This window comes from Lepisma saccharinum, chromosome 17, assembly GCF_977018435.1.
Source record: "Lepisma saccharinum chromosome 17, izLepSacc3.1, whole genome shotgun sequence".
NCBI classification, from domain to species: Eukaryota; Metazoa; Arthropoda; class Insecta; order Zygentoma; family Lepismatidae; genus Lepisma; species Lepisma saccharinum.
The window spans coordinates 23,028,093-23,046,364 of record NC_139245.1 but is presented as its reverse complement, the minus strand read 5'-3'; the positions used below and the strand labels follow the sequence as shown (position 1 = coordinate 23,046,364).

At 37.4% G+C, this 18,272-nt stretch overlaps 1 protein-coding gene across 11 annotated transcripts in view; it reads right to left on the bottom strand.

The window, feature by feature from the left end:
* LOC146001601 (uncharacterized) overlaps positions 1-18,272 on the bottom strand; it is a 70,350-nt gene that overhangs the window by 15,226 nt on the left and 36,852 nt on the right. For 2 of the 11 annotated variants that reach the window (XM_083139121.1, XM_083139120.1), the window contains exon 1: positions 2,764-2,858. The exons of 8 other annotated variants lie outside the window; for them this stretch is intronic. In XM_083139121.1, coding sequence (XP_082995247.1) covers positions 2,764-2,838 — 75 coding nt within the window. In that variant the 5' untranslated portion in view covers positions 2,839-2,858. Of the gene's footprint in view, positions 1-2,763; positions 2,859-18,272 lie in introns of those variants that run through there. One more of the 11 variants, XM_083139122.1, reaches the window with a different exon arrangement.

Here is an 18,272-nt window from a genome sequence, read left to right as displayed (position 1 = left end):
ATCCATCTTTACTTATTCTAAAACAATGAAATCTTCCATTGTTGGCACCTTTTAACGATGGATTTTCAACAAGTAAAGATGGATGCTCCCAAACTAGTTTCAACATACTTCAAACAATGCAGAAAGTTGAGATTCGGAAGGAGAATAAATTTGGATAAAGTGTGAAAATCCATTGTTAAAAGGTGCCAACAATGGAAGAGTTCATTATTTTAGAATAAGTAAAGATGGATGCCCCCAAACTGCTGTAAACATACTTGAAACAATAGAAAGTTGATATTTTGAAGGAAACTAAATTGGCATAAAGGATGAACATTCTTAGTGAAACGGTTCCAACAGTGCAAGAAAATTTTTGCACTTTATTACTAGGGGGAGATTCTTTTTTGCCACGGAGTGTACTATTATTAAATGAAAAAGTGCAACTGCACTGAGCATGTATCCATTCCTGTTGTTAATTAAACAGTTAATATGTTTGAAGGAAAGGGTGAGGTGAAGGAAGTGAAACAAGAAATTTGTTGCTCCAACAAACACCATGCCATTAGATTTATAACAAGCACTTCATAGCACTGACAATGGACACATCTTAATTTTCAAAGAAACACACACAACCCTCATCAATTGTAGTCTGAAACCATTAAATCATTTTAAAGAATGACAACAGATGTTTCTTTTTATAAAGCAGGTTTCGAGTTCAGACTGGGCGAGAAGGAACAATTCAAAGAGGCAGGGCTAGAAATAGCAAGATTTGAATTTTGTCTGAATCGGAATTGCAAGTGGTAATATGCAACCAGTTATTCGGCAGGACAAAGTGGGTTGCATAAAGCGCAAGGGGAAATCTATCTTATCTATCTCGGTAACTCAAAAACGGCACACATTCGGCGCACGGAAAACCACGGGTAACACATTTATTCTTCATAAAACACACCAGATGTTCTCTAGTTTTGGATTAATATATAGTGTAATATTAGTAGCACTACGTGACATTGTTGATTCCATCGCTGATTGAACTGAACATATATTACATACAACAGATAAGGCTCCTTGCTAGCTGGGCGGATTGTGTAGTCAACTCGCGATTCTCCACGAAGGTTTCTTTTTCGGCGTCCGTTCATCAGTGCCATCCAATCATTGTGATTAGCCTAAAAGGTGTAGAGAAGCGACGTGAAATAAACATAAAAATGACAGCAGTTACCAATTTTGGTTTCAGTAGAACAAACGAACTGAATACGTATACACGAAATCCCTTGATTATAATGTCCACTGGTGAAAATAATGAGTCAAAAATGCATTAATTTTCCCCTTTATGTTGGAATTATTATTATTAAGCACAGGAATGTATGCATTAGTGCAGCGTGTTTTAGGGTCCTTTAAAATTATGTTGTAGTCACAACCATCGAAGACGAACTAGTTCTGTACTTAACATAATGAATTCCGGACTCGTTTTCCTTGGTGGTCTTGGTCAGGTATTTTACATGCGTAAATATGTCCTCGTACGCAATACAGAATTGCGTAAACAATCGAAAATATAAACGTTGAGCACGTCGGCTAAATCCAATCGACATTATTACAATTCACATAGAATGTTACGTTTGAAATTCACGCTTTTGATCGTTTCAATATCGCCCTCACAAGAATCCTCAAATCAACTAGCATGTTTCGCGCAGTGCTGTCCTAAATAAAATTACAATAAGCGAAAAAATGTTAAGATTTAATACCGAGTATCGACCTTAGGAAATACGTGCCTACTTGCTTAAAATAAAAATACCAGATCGTTGTGAACGGCCATTTGTTACCAGTGATGTCAAACCCTACCCGAAACTGGATGTGGAACTAATAGGATTTAGTAAAACATTTCGGGTGTTTATAGGTTTCAATTGGCCTCACAATACTAAAACGATAAATTTAAGAATAAAGCTATTATTTCCCTTCAATTCCCACTGTTCTCTTAGAACGCTTTTGATGCAATTGTTATCGTATTTACAACCCTAGCTCCAAGCTCACAAGTGGTGGAGAACATTTTATAATGTGTTTATACATAGCCAACATACAAAATATTCTCGCGCAATTGATAAATTCCGTATTGTATAAAGTATAATGCAAGTGCAAACGTTGTCTATGAGGTCTCTAAGTAACTAACTCTCTAGCCTTATTAAACCCGAAGGTTCATCGCTGCAGCAACACAGGCCTTCCATCTGCCCCTATCCTGTGCAAGATCTATATACTCTTTTCCATCCCTACAGATTTCCTTTAAGTCCATCTCAACGTTATCCCTCCATGTAAATAGTTTTTCAATTTGACCTACATTCTTCTTGGAAAACGCGCAAAAAATATGTTTTATTAGAAATTACAGCCTCGTATCTGCGTAACTCTTGTACAACTGGCAACTTGAAAAACTTGTCAGGTAAACATTCAGGATAATCTCGCTACCAGAAAAATTCACTCATTACTGTCATACCTCACGGAACTATGGGATATGAACGAACTGACGACATTTCATACAGCACGTGTTATGATTATGGAATTCCACGTGTGACTAGATTATAACAATGCATTCATACCAATAGTATGCGTATCAACAATTCATGTGCAGCTTCTACGCTGCATTTCCTACATTTGGTGTTTCCAGACATGAAAAATGAAAGAAAAGTTTGCAAAACTGGCACGCAGGTTAGGTTCACTTCTGGCATGCACTAGAATCGCAAAAAGAAAATATTACCGAGCAATAAACAGGGTTAAAACAAGAGCAGAAAAAATGGGAATGCTTACTGCGCCACCTACTAATAAGTGAACAGCTATGAAGCATATCAGAAGAGTATTGTAGAGGAATGTAAGGATCGTCATGGCAGGAAGCTATCCGCCGCGATGAAGGCGGGCGAATCTCGCCTGCTAAGCGCCTCCTGGTGCCGAGATTATTTTCGGATTGCTCCTGCCCGTCTTTTTTAAAATAGCACACACACACTAGACCAACTAACCGGACAGGGGAGGCCCTTTACCTGCTCGTATCGCTAAATCCCAAACAACATGCCGTAAACAACGCGGTCTGCGTATTTTTGCTATTTGGAAACCTAGAGGAGGTTAGTTGGCTAGTCGCGTGCACACGTTCATGACCATTAAGCAGAAAGGCCGCCAGAATGGGAAATCTCAGGGTGCCACTGAATGGAGGTCAACCCTCATAACTTTCCAAACAGAAAATTGCCGGTATTAGTACCTCTCCCAAGGCAAGGCTTGTTGTAAGAGAGATCCGGATCACTAAAATGTGTTATTGCCGGGAATCGAAGCCACAACCATTCGACAACTGAACAATTTAAAATGGCTGCGAAGTTAAAAATGTTACAACATAAAAACAAAGAAAAAAATAAAGAAGAGGGCAATGAATTGCAGGTTTACACTAATATATCTCTCTACACTCATTTGCGCGATCCGGTGGCCAACATAATGAAACTTCTTTTTACCGCATGAGGGAATACATCTTAATACAACTTTTCACACTGAGCTCGAACATATAAATAATTCTCTGACAGGCACAGTATTTTTGTGACACTCAGACGAAATGTGAAAATCTGATACATTATATACTTTCATGACCATATTCACCATACATAAAATGCGAGCATTGTCGAATTTATTCTGCATTTGGCATCTGGAATATTCGTTTTGGGAATCACCAAGATTGTCGTGAAAGCCAACTTGTAGGTCAAGTTAAGCGTAAGGTAAAGTTCCCCGTGCATATAGCACCGTGCCATGAAGGCACATTTATGGGATGTGGGGGTAGGCCCCCACACATTCTCGATCTCGGCCATTTTGGAGGTGGTGATCAGAACCACGCTCCGGCCGCCTTTAGCGCGCTTGCACACACCGTTCTTTTGCAGGGGTAGTTTTCCGTCGCCATGACCTTGGATGCAGGCACGTATGCAGGAATTCCTTTCGGGGGGGGGGGGTGAACAACATTTTTTAAAGGGGTATAGATAGAACCTCACAATTGTATGTTTAAGGCCAGTGGTGGCAATTGGGTTCCAAAATGATGTGGGGGGGGGGGGTGCAAGGAAAGTTTACTTTCTCTTGGTAGACAAGGTTTAGCATTAAGAGGCGATAGTGTGATAATGTGGAGTCAAAAAAAAATGGGGAGCAACTATCCCCTAAATCGTCGCCACTGTTTAACGCTGTCATTTTAATCAGAACGTGAAAACTGAACATTTTCTACCATTAAACTCCTCTGTTTCCACGCATTAACATTGTGTGCCGGAACCATGTCAGTATGTGTGTTTCTCCATTTCTTCCCATCAGGCATCAAAACATCTATGTACCAGAAGTGTTTTTATGAAGCTGTTACGCATGCACGGGATGCACTCGACAACGCGAAATTCAAACTGTGGGCTGCGAACTGGTCGCAGACAGTTCTCGAATAATTCTCTCTGATTCGAGCCTGAACACCACTAACGTGTATTGTCCTCCCATGTTTGCAGCTCTTACAAATGACGAAATTCACCAATTCACCAAATTGTTCATATTAAGGCACTGGCAAGTGGTCAAAATTGTCTGTTGAGTGTATGTCGAACCCGGTAGCCTTAAACAAAAGTATTTTTTTTATGCCATAAAATTCTCGGACTGCATACACGAAATTTGGTCCTGGCACAACTAAATCATCACTCAAAACTTTGATTTTCAGTTGATCTGCGCAGCTTATTTCTTTTTTAATAAACCGCTCCAATACCCGGTACTGACGATATATTCACTTTAGAGAGAGAGAGAGAGAGAGAGAGAGAGAGAGAGAGAGAGAGACCGATCTCTTCGACTTTCGACCCGAACAACTCGTAGCACTCCACTGGACACTGACTGAACACTAATCGACTGTATGAATTGTCACACTTACCTCTGAAGTCTCAACCGACGTACAGCCGAAGTAAGTGTTCGGCAAGCTGCAGTGTTGATTACTGTCAATCAATTTAATCATATGCAGGGAATTTTGTCTCTCTCAGACTCAAAGCAAAGGGCTAACGGAAAACTTGCAGCGTAAATATTAATTAACTGGATTTTCCACGTCTACAATCAAAGTAATGTAAATGTGAAATATTCCTGAAATTTATTTTAAAAATAAAGGCGTTTTTTATGTTCGTGACGAAGTAGTTATCACAATTCGTTAGAATACGAGGGCCCGGGTTCGAATTTGGCCTGAGCTTGGGTGTTCTTTATCGTCGCGAGTAGCCGAAAATGGAAGAAAAGCAACATTAAATAACGAAAAGGGAAAAACGCAATAAGAATAAGCGAGACAGAAATAGTGCTGTTGCAATTCCTGAAAATGTTGCAAATATATGTATATCCTAGTCCAGGAGAAGGGTTGAGGAATAAATACTCCTTCCCCATACAATTTGGCAAACAGAATTGCAACGTTGGCACTGAATATGGGATGGGAAAAATAATAGAAATCCTAAATGAAGAAGAGTTTATGTCACAGTCAGGAGGGCACATGAGAGGAGGTACCTCCCTCCCCAACACAAACACATCAGTCATCCAGGCTATTAAAAATAAGTCAATGGTTGTCCTCTCATTTAACTTTAACAGTAAATGGAATTTTTGTAAAATGAAAATTGTCGGGCTTTACTTGTTTTACACGTGCACGTTGGTTTCGTAATGGAGCACAAAAATAGAATTGTGACTCGTAAAATTCTTACCAAATGAATTAGTGTCTCCGTAGATTCCAGAATAATGACTCTTCATTTTGAAACAAATAGTTTAAAATAAAATAAAAATATATGTGCCGTTGGTTAATGAGATTCGTCGTCACAGCAGAATCCGCTATATTGACGGAAACTAAAGAACGGTTATCATTTAGGGTTGCAAACACTAACCTTCCACAAAAGCACGATTTCCCAAAGTCTTCATTAATTTTCATGCACAAGCTTGTCAGCAATGTGTACAGCATATGAACCCTATCTGATGAAGCGTATTGCTTTCAAATTATTGTAATTAGCGAGAAGTGACATCAAAAGTTTCGAGCTGGACAGGAAAAGATGCAATCTTATCGATAAATTACTCGAATAGCTTGGTTTCTTCGCCGTGGCTTGTGGCCATGTCGGTTCAAGGCCAGCTTTGTAAGCTGAAATCCTAGGTTCGAGTTCCCGTGTCTCCAAAATATTTTTTCTTAGCAAATGGGTGCTACATAATGTATTTTATTCTCGTCACACCAATTGCAACCTGAAACTTTATTACGTTTGCGTGCCAATAAGAAAATATGTATTGAAACTATTACTCGTTCACAGAACGTGACTGTTACTCGAGACTACTTGAAATTGAGATTTTTTAGTTGCTGCTAAGCCTCGATATTTAAAACAAGTGCTAAAATTGAAAATTGTTGTGTGATAAAACACACCGTTAATGTTCTCAAGAAGAAAACCACTGAAATTAAATGAGTTGTATTTTAAGATGTTCCGTCATTCACGTGTCACTCTCCTCGTTTTATACATAGATAGATATTTACAAGTGACCCACTCCATGAATGCTCGCACCTTAAGAGTAATTTTCAGATGGGAAAGACAGAAAGCCTGGTCCAAATTGTAAAGTCAAGAGGTGCGCAGATTGTCATAGTGCACGAGTAAGTGTTTGGATCAACCCTCTCTTCTAAATCTGTAATTTTGTAAACGTCAAGGAATATCATTTGATCCGGTTGCACGAGTTATTACTAAGAATTTAAAAAAAAACTACTTTTAACTAAAATTATCGACCAAAATTGCTTTATAGTATTGTTTGTTTAAAAAGAAAGCACTATTTTCGGCGACTATATAATTCATAAACATGATAGAAAGTTTGTCTGTCTCTTTTTTATCTAGAAATGTGGATTATTTGATTTTTATGTTCTTGGAAAATGCTTAATTTATTTTTGTTTGGAGAGTTAATTTTATAGTTCTCCGGCTTAATTGTGAGCCAAATTAGAAATTGATAAATTTCGTGACATGAGAGATTGTGTGTTGTGTTGTAAATTTGTCCCCTTGTAATATAGTGGCTCTGGGTTCGATAGCAGGTGGCAGGCACATAGTGGTTCAGTACTCACTTGCAACTGTGAGTCCCGTCCCGAGTTGTGACGTATCCACAGACTTTTGACACGTTTTGAAAAGAATCACTTTGCCACGTGTCCCTGTAAAATTCAAGACATATTTGAAATAAAAGTATAATTTTTCGTTCTCTATGTAACCTCTAAAAGCGCAGAAATATAGGTTTCCCGTTAGCACCATATGTTTTTACATTTAAATGTTTGCTATTGGATTGAACGGTGGTGGTTTTTGAAATTACATATTATACATTGATGGTCAAAATAAATCGAAATATCAAAATCTACTTTCGAATCTTGCTACACTTCACTGTTTACCGTGTAAATAAAGAGAAGAAAAATATTCTGATCCTGACAGGGTTCGAACTCGCGACCCTTGCAGTTCGTTAATTTATACCAAAGCAAAATGAATTGTTTCTGCTTCTCGGTCGCAGAGAAGAAACAGCTGGATTGACAGGTTCACGTGACTACGTCACTGGTGCTTACCTTACTCGAACACGGCGAATACTTAACCTTGGAAGTCTAAAGCAGCTCCCGCGAGAGCCAACAGACAAGAGGAAGCCTTTATTCACATAGTTCATAACAAGGAAACAAATATTCCATGGAATGTAACGTCGAACCAGTTCATACGATAAGTTACCCCAGACGTTACCTGCGCAGTATATTGTGAATGGAAACAACATGTTTGTCCCTTTCATCTCTCTATACTGCAATGGTTGTATTGCTATTAATATTAGATTGCAGTCCGGATTCATCTGTTTCGCTCATTGCACCTCGAAAGCAGAAGTATGCAGAAGTTTAATAAGTATAATATAAGGAGAATAATCCAACCAGCTAGTTATCCAAAATACATATTTTACAGTTCTAAGTGCCATATGAGTGATGTTTAGGTAAATAATTGCAGTTACTGATTAATTCTATTTGTTTCTGATAACAACATCTGCAATCTGCGCACGTCTTGACATTACAATTTGGACCAGGCTTTCTTTCTTTCCCATCTTTCATGGAGTGGGTCACTTGTAAATATCTATCTACGTATAAAACGAGGAGAGTGACACGTGAATGACGGAACATCTTAAAATACATCTGCTGATGTTCCTCACAACTTACTCACTTAATTTCAGTGGTTTTCTTTTTCAGAATATTAACAGTGTGTTTTATCACACAACAAATTTCAATTATAGCACTTATTGCGTTTTTCCTTTTCGTTACTTAGTGTTGCTTTTCTTCCATTTTCGGCTACTCGCGACGATGAAGAGAGACTCAAAAAGAACACCCATGCTCAGGCCAAATTCGAACCCGTGGCCTTCGCATTCAACCGGGAAATTGACGCGTATTTATATCCTCATTATATTCTAGAACGTTCCGTAGATAAAACAATTCGTAAATATTGCCAGTAGTTCGACTCCTCTTATTCAAGAACATTCCCTCTTGCGCCTTCAAGCGAATAAAAGTTACAACGAATCGCCCTACGTGTGGCGCTACCTTTGTTGTGCAGCTTCCAAATGCTGACAAGTCTCTACATAGTGCTCAAGTTCGCTGGGAAAACACCGAAAGCGCAATAAAAGTTTACGTACAATATTATCAACAACGGGGTTATAGAACATTCTCAGTCTTGCCTTGATAAGTATTTATGTTTTTAAATTATCATCACATTATTCAAGAAGGCAAAAACCTAATTATTGTAAACTGAAAAAAATCCTAGGGGGGGGGGGGGCTCAAGCCACCTGATCCTCATCTTGGATACGAGCTATTACCAATAACAGGGTTACAGAATATTCTCCGTCTTGCCTCGATAATTATTTCTCTCCTTAAATTAACGTCACATTATTTTATTTAACACCACAAGAAACAAAAAATCTCATTTTATCTAGTGTAAACCGAAAACGTTCTGGGGAGCTCGACCCCGCAACCCCCCCCCCCCTTGGAGGGAAGGCACGAAAGCCTGATATGATGTGGGGATAGGCCCCCACGGGTCTTCCTTGTCGCACAAGTGTTTTGCTACCGTGTGTTCTGACGTCAGACGAGGAATGCCTACGAGGTTAGGTTCCATTAGCATAAAAACAATGAAAAATTATTATTTAGGCTGAGAACTAAACATAGGTATCCTAACCTTAACAACGTAGGCATTTAGCCTAAAATAGAAAAGCTTTCTCCAGTGACGTCAGAACACACGGTTGCTCAAGTGTTGTGCGACAAGAAGAGACCCGGCCCCCACACATTCTCGATCTCGGCCATTTTGGAGGTGGTGATCAGAACCACGCTCAGGCCGCCTTTATGGTTGCCCCCAGGTACCTATTGATTTGAGGCTGGTTGCGACCCAGGAAATCAACTTGCAGTACAGAAAATGTATTTTTAGGAACAAATTCCACCCCACATCTTTGAATGATTGGAAGAGTCCATCCAGGGGCGATTCCTCCATGTAGGAAGTGAGGAGCTTCCTACAGTTTAATTATACTTATTTCCAGTTCTGTACTTTTTAAGTTTAATGAGCGTTATAAAATTACGATCGAGCAATGTATGTTCGCTACTCAACTGTAAAGAATCAATCTGCTTTCACTCGCTCCCTCCAGATCTGCTGCCCAAAGATGACCCTCTTTGCCTGCCGCTGGGGAGCTGAGCAAGGGAGGGAGGGGGCTTGTTCAGTTATATGTTCCGCGAGGAAGCTACAGTGGTTTCCTCAATCAGTGATGCCAACCCTATCATAATAGTTCTAAACCTAGCGAAATTTGAACTTCGTTGGCACCTAGCACTCTGTGTTTGGCATAATGGTAAAATGCAGCATCATCTCAAAAACGAGAGTCCCAGGGAAACAGAAAAATTGAATTCTAACTAACTAACTAACTCTCTAGCCTTCTTAAACCCGAAGGTTCATGGCTGCAGCAACACAGGCCTTCCATCTGTCCCTATCTTGAGCAAGATCTAGATACTCTTTTCCATCCCTACCGATTTCCTTTAGGTCTATCTCAACGTTGTCCCTCCATCTTTGTCTTGGCCTTCCTATAGGTCTCTTACCATCAGGTTTCCCAACAAGAATCCTGTGAACTCCTCTTTCCTCTCCCATTCGTGCCACATGGCCTGCCCACCTAAGTCTTCTTGATTTCATTATTCTAATAATATATGGACATGAATACAAATTATATAGTTCTAAATTATGTAACCTTCTCCACTCACCTGTCTCCTCATCCCTTTTAGGTTCAAATATTTTCCTTCCTCATCTTATTTTCAAATACTCTCAATTTATGTTCCTCTTTCAATGTAAGGGACCAAGTTTCACACCCATATAATACTTCAGGCAAAATTACTGTTTTGTATATTTTAACTTTTAGTTTTTTAGATATTAAACGAGAAGACAAAAGTTTATGAAGAGAGAAGTAACATGCATTTCTTGAATTAAGCCTACTTTTTATTTCCTCTTTAATATAATATTCATTTGTTAATATTATTCCTAAGTATTTGAATTTGGAAACTGGTTCAAACGAGTTATCAATAATTAGATTTTGATTATTACCTAACACTTGGTTTCGGCCTGTAAGCATATATTTAGTTTTTTCTTTGTTAACTTCCAAACCTATCTCTTTAGAAGTTTTGAAAAATATTTTAGCATTATTCTTAATTGTATTTATATCATCCCCTAATAAGTCTACATCATCTGCATATGCTAACAACTGAGTCATACCATTTAATTTTAGTCCTTCGTTAGTTTCTTTTACCTTCCTAACAGCATATTCTAAGGCAAAATTAAAGAGCAATGGAGATAATGCATCTCCTTGTTTTAACCCATCATGAATTGTAAATTTGTCAGACACATTAATACCCACACGAATTTTACTTTCTCTTTCACTGGTGCATACTTTTATCTAACAACCTTCTTAGGTATTCCAAACTTGACTAATATATTATATAATTTATCTCTTTTGACCGAATCATATGAAATCAATGAATAGCTGATGGACATTTTGATTATATTCCAACTTTCTTTCAAGTGTCTGTCTGATGTGAAAAATTTGATCTGTAGTTGATCTGTTACGTTTAAATCCACATTGATAATCACCTAAACTTTCATTAGCATATGGGGTTAGGGTCATTCCACGTCAATTCATCCAGGCCATGTCACCCACCATCCCCGATTTTGATGAAATTCGGTATGCTTATAGAACTTTTGATGCTGATTACAAAAATGACAACTTTTTTAAAATTGGTCAAGGGGTTCAGAAGTTACGCACTTTTTAAGATCTCCGTGTACGCCACATCCGGCTCCACTTTGAATGACACGCATTAGGTTATAAATGATCGTATCTTCCCTCGGGTTTGCCGTAGAAACTTCAGGTTTGTTTTCTTTTGTTCAGAATAGTATGAGCTTTCATTTAAATAACGTTTCAGATTAATGCATCAGTAAACATGTATTTTTATATATAGTTTTATGTATTTTTTTAGAAAATAAATGACCAACTTCAAGAGCGAATTTCATGCAATGCCCCCCCTTCAATTTCCCCCCAATTTTATATGTAGGTAGCTCAGAGTGTGTACTAATGCCTGATGAAAAAATTGGGATGGGCGGTTCAGAGACAGGGTGATAAAAAAATCATTTGCATAAAATGACATTAAAAGTAAATCTTATTAAAAATGCTTATGTATTTAGCACAAAGCCTGAAGTACAATATGTTTCAAGTTACATTATTCAAAATTTATGTTCACTAAGCATAGGCGTAACCTGGCGGGGGCAAAGGGAAGCACTTTCCCCCTCCAAAATTTATAGATTAATTTTAAAATTTGCAAGTAATAATTACAGTGGAACCCCGATTTAAGTTCCTCTATTTTACATTTTCCTTCATTTTGCATTCAATCTTGATGGTCTGGTTAGAAATTTTCCATGATTTTATATTTTCCCATGTATTAAGTTTTTTCAGCTTGGTCTCCTGCATAACGTAAAACTGAGGTTCCACTGTATCTAAGTTAGTTTCAACAGTCTTCATTTTTTAAAATTTTATATATTATATAATTATATATATAATTATTATTAATATTCCCAAGTTTAGCAAATTTATCTTCGAGAACATTCGTTTTGTGCATTTTATCTCAATATGGAAGTTCTTTTTTGGCTACTCTTCATGGGGATACGTAATATGAAGTGAGAATTAATACTACACATTTGTGCTGATTGATGTTTTTTCAAATGGAGCTTTTTCGCCACATACCACAGAAAATATCCTTCTGACGGGATGGTTGGAACAGTAAAAATACTTGTAAAGACTTCTATAGTATAAAGCAGCAAGTACGGCAATTATGTAGAAATAGTATTCAAGGCATAAATTTCTTAGTAATCATCTAGGGTGAAATGACAACAACCCACAGTCCAATGTGTCAGCGATTGCAAAGTACTACAACAGTACCAGGAAGTATGCACTATTTTGAACTTACAGGTTCCGTAGGTTACTTTTTACAAGTAACTGGGTTTCTTTTACAGTTACTGTAACAGTAACATACTGTTAATGATCATTGATTTGTGTAAAAGTTACACAAAATCAATGATCATGATGACTTCCGTGTTTTACTTATGTTTCTAGTATATAATATGTATTCATATATTTACATTATTACTGCTAATAAATGATGGAAAACACAGTCAGCTTTGCTTGAACGATTATAATTAAAAAGTCATTTGTATGCTGACCATGGTATTTTGAATATGATGATAATAATTCCACTTGCACCTATTTCTTTCTCCTCCATTCCAAGTTCAACAATATCCAAAGATCCATTCCCTCGACAATGACTTTTTCCTAGCTGGACAACAACATTCCAAACGAACGCAGCAGTCTACCAAAAACAATGGAGTTTTCACATACAATTAGAAATGAATTACAGTAAAGCGTGGATGTTCTAAATTTAGCATGCAACAAAGTATAGCTTCCTTGCCTGCAATTCCAAGTAAATCCTTTCACGTAGCATCTGGAGAAGGTACATATTTTATTTTTATACTCTGGAACAGAATTGTCCAATTTAGCTATTTCCCTACTGCAAAAAGTAACTCTGTTACCGTTGTTAACGTTACAGGTACTTACTTTTAAAAGTAGCTAGTTACAGTTAGAATTCCTAAATAAAAAGTAACTGTACTTGTAACTTTGTAACTAGTTACTTCAAAATACTAGTTGTTTAACAGTCAGAGCCAAAATAGTAAGTGCTGATGTGATATGTTTTGTATAACTGTATGGTTTGACTTCTGTGAAGAAGTGGCTTTCGAATTCCAACAGTGAACAGTTATGTAGTAGCATGTGTGTGCGTGACTCAAACTTGTTTGTAGGATTGCTTCAAAAGTCCACGTGAAAATGGCGATGCAGCTATTAAATTCTTGCATCCACTTTGTCCATCAACTTCCCACTACTGGCCAAAAAGTATGCTGTGTCCAGTGGACATTAACAATACAAATGGATGAACATATGTACTTAGTGATAAGTCAAATATTTTAGTGTGTTTGAAATGGTCAAAATATCCATCTAAAATGTGAACGGCACAATTTATAGTACATGAAATTTTGGCAATGCATAAAGTACAATTTTTAGGTACTATCTTAATGGGTCACTTGAAACTTTCTTCGGGTTGAGATAATCGCAAAGTTATCTATCGCATAAAAATAGTGTCCAGGATTATTTGATAAATACATTTGAAAAATCATAATTATTACTCTTTATTCGTTTGTTCCTCAAGTGCCAGGAGGATCACAAAATATATTTAACTTATAAATTTTGGAGGGAGCCAGTGCTTCCCTTTGCCCCCGCCAGGTTACGCCTATGCTTAGTGAACATAAATTTTTGAATAATGTAACTTGAAACATATTGTACTTCAGGCTTTGTGCTAAATGCATAAGCATTTTTAATAAGATTTACTTTTAATGTCATTTTATGCAAATGATTTTTTTATCACCCTGTCTCTGAACCGCCCATCCCAATTTTTTCATCAGGCATTAGTACACACTCTGAGCTACCTACATATAAAATTGGGGGGAAATTGAAGGGGGGGCATTGCATGAAATTCGCTCTTGAAGTTAGTCATTTATTTTCTAAAAAAAATACATAAAACTATATATAAAAATATATGTTTACTGATGCATTAATCTGAAACGTTATTTAAATGAAAGCTCATACTATTCTGAACAAAAGAAAACAAACCTGAAGTTTCTACGGCAAACCCGAGGGAAGATACGATCGTTTATAACCTAATGCGTGTCATTCAAAGTGGAGCCGGATGTGGCGTACACGGAGATCTTAAAAAGCGCGTAACTTCTGAACCCCTTGACCAATTTTAAAAAAAGTTGTCATTTTTGTAATCAGCATCAAAAGTTCTATAAGCATACCGAATTTCATCAAAATCGGGGATGGTGGGTGACATTTTCACAAAATTCTGGATGATTTGACATGGAATGACCCGTTAGTCTTGTTAAAATAATGTTAGATAATATTTTATATGTTGTTGAGAGTAGAGAAATTCCACGGTAATTATTGCAGTTCATTTTATCACCTTTTTTAAACACAGGAACAATTATGGATTCTTTCCACTGTTGAGGGATTTCTTCTTTAATGAAGATATTTTGTGGCAATATATATATTGTATATATAAAATCTCCAGATCTTCTTTGTACTTCTCCAGAGTGGACTTGTTTTAAAGAAAAGAAAGTATGCCGACCAAAGGACAAGCTTTTACAGGCCCTGGTCCATCCTGGAGGATAATTTTGTTGCATTTAGCATAATTTAAGAGTTGAAACAGCACTTTTTCTTATCAGGAGGTTTTTATTGGCAAAGCTGTTTTCAATCCACACAGAATAGGCAGGGAGGGCCTGAAGCTAACATTATAAATGGCTATAATACAGTCAACGAAGTAAGTAATAAGTTGTGTTTTATACAGCGTATATTGATACAATTGTAGGTTGAATTGTATCTTCTGCAAATATGCTGTAAAAATTAGCAAACTGCAGAAGTACTAAGTGATTGATTGATTGATTTGTTGTTTTAAGTCCACTTTATGCACAGTAAGGCTAATCGACACTGGACCTACAGTTTAAAGTAGGATCCGAACCACTTGTGTCTCCACCGGGTATCGAACCCGGGACCCCTTGATTACAGGCCGACGACGCTACCACTGCGCCATCGGGGAGGCCCTAAGTACTAAGTGAGATGAGTGTACAAGCAACACGTGTGACTGTGTAATTGAACGCAGTTTCGAAAACTTTCCTCGGTCTGTTTACCATAACTTCCTCCACCAAACAAAAAACCACGAGTCGCCACTGAGTTCATCAAGGACGTTCGGTGACCTCGGCACTTGAGGTAGCAATTGTTATTTGATAGGAGAGTATTTCAAAATATCTATATATTACCTACATGTACACAATCGACAGGGATGCCAACTTTTGATAAACATTGGGTGATCAAATATTTGAGTTATAAGTTCAGAAAAAATCTCATAAATCCAGACAATATTAAAATTATCACCTTCGTAATTAGTACATTTTTTGGACTGCACCCCCACCCCCCACCCCTTCCACACAAGTTCATCGATGGAAGCAGAGTTGTTTAATTGCAGAAAACTATTTTAGAGATTTCATTGGAATTTTGTTTATCCTTGTGTAAGATACTGGTTCATCATGTCCTCCCAATAACTTAAAAGTAAGGACGCCTATGTTTATGACTGTCTCTCCGTTATCACTTCCATTAGCCACTTCTATCTTCATTTTGCCTTTGCTTTTTAATACATTTCAAATTGTGTGCTCATCCAACTGTATTGATGTATTTTGATTAGCTTTCACACTTGCAGGCAAAAGAGCGGCACATTAAAAGAAAATACTACTAAAAGAAAGAGATTTGTTTTGTTATTTACTTATACCTCACGCACTGAGAAAAAAGAAAAACAAAATTTTCAAGTATTTTGGGTCCATACACTTAAAACCTTACCATTTCGCAGAAAGCTTTCCCCCAAAGTTCATCGGGCGAGTTTGAGTTTGTTTTATTAAGTCCATTTTTATGACCAGATAAGTTAATCAAGACTGGATCACAGTTCAAAGTGGCATCCGAAGCACTATGTGCCTGCAACGAGGACCCCCTTTCGTTACAATGCAACGGCGTTACCACTACGCTATCGGCAAGACCCTTAAAGTTCATCAAACAAAGTAACAGGAACTTGGGATAAACTAATCCCCTATAGATGATAGACTGTACTACCTGAACCATTGCAGCGGCAGACGGACTGGATGGGAAATTGACAACAGAAAAATCTTCTGCCTACGTTTCAGTCTCTACCCAATCTATCGAAGTTTGGAAAAGACAGCTGGAGGAGCTGCTTCCAGTCTTGTCTGGTCGGGATGAAAAAGCCTGTCGCGTATTAACTGCAACTCCGACAATAAATATTGCGATTTATAACTTGTAAAAGCTCTCATTTGTGTGATGTATCACCGATACTTGCAGTGCACGGCGCTGGGAGTTCGCCCTCAAACTCACGGCAGTTCAGAGGTTTTAATTCCCCACTAAAAATTGCCCAAAACACTTTTGAACGACGTCTACGCTGATCATCGAACTGTCTATATGCTAAAGCACACAGTGGACTTTAAAAATGAAAATTGCAGCCTTCCACCCAAAATTTGTGTCCATTTTTTTTAATTTCGAATCCCAAACAACTCTTTAAATCACCTTGAGATAACGGGCTCACAGGAAGAGATAGATCCTAGCTTAGAAGCCTACTTGCTCCTAAGCTAGGATCGTACATAATAGAAAAATATTTTGAAAAACATCGAGAGATGGAAGAATAGAAGACGGATTGTTATACAGCACATCGCAGCATACACGAATCAAACTCTCATCACATGAAAAGTATGGGCGATAGAAACATTCTAACTTCAGAGTAGAAAGTTCTATTACAAACACACTCTCTTTTGCATGCTAAAAATTGTTCGAAATCGGCTCCCGGTTTAGGTATGGGTACTGGTTTGTATTGACCCTTCATACATTTATCATATAATAATGATTCATCTCCATCATCACAGTTAGCGTAATGCGACGTACAATAAAGAAGACCGACACAATTACTATACCCTCATTTTTTTGAAGGACCCGCGGTAAGGTCTAAACACTCGGCAGAGCATCTGACTGCCGATAGACCTGGCTTCAATACCTGGGATGGGTAATCTCTGGTGGGAATTTTTTCGCCAATATCCCTGGATAAAGCGTTTCTAGGGCTCACCCTGGCTGGGATGGAGGTAAAGGTGTTCATAACATCACTTCCACCACGGCCGAGATCAAGAATGTGTGGAGTCCTATAGGGTGCTCACATAAACCTAAAATTTCTAGGAGTGTTCCACAGTACATCCGTGCAAAATAAGGCCTACATCTTCAAAATAGAGCAATTTTCTGAAGTTGTAATTATTAATACTGACTTATGAAGACTAAAATCAGAGTATTTTAAAATATAATTAAATAACAATAAATGAACTTAAAACTTAAGACAAAGAGAGACAGTTTCGCACCAGGTGTACATTTAATAATATCGGTATTACGATATAACATTTATAATATCGTTGTAACGGGCACTGCTACTGAAAAAAAACACTGTACAATAAAATATGAATTTCTCTGCATGTTTTAAGTGAAAGTCTTTCTTTTTTTTTAGTGGATTATGACATAAAAAAATTATATTTTTTTCTGAGCCTTGAAAACAACGGTAAATCTGATATGTCAGTTTCGCTTCAGTTAGACCAAGAAAATACTATCTTTATTTTGCATTTTTCAGTATTTTTTTTCTGGCTTTTAAGTCATTTTCCAGTATTTTTTCCCCTTTTTGTTACATTTTTATTCATTTTTGAGGTTTATTTTTCTACTCCCTTGTCGTTTTGTGAATTTTGAATGCATTTGTTAGCATACCTTACATATTAAAATTTCCTGACATGATCTTATTAGCAAGTTCGCCATTAATAAAAAATACGGTAAATGGAAAAGCTCGATATTACTTTTAACCGAAATGGTTGATATTTTCCTCCAGCAAACATAAAACACTTAGTGCGAAGCCTACTTACAGGCCCCCTTGCTAGGCACTATCATCGATTTAATCTGTGTTTTAAAGTAAAATTGGTCACAATTAACAAATAGGCTATATATAAACTGATGTATGCAAAACAAATGTATTTTCAGATGCTGACCGAATACTGTATCACTCTGAAGTGTGAATACCTTATACAGAAACACCTTGCAGT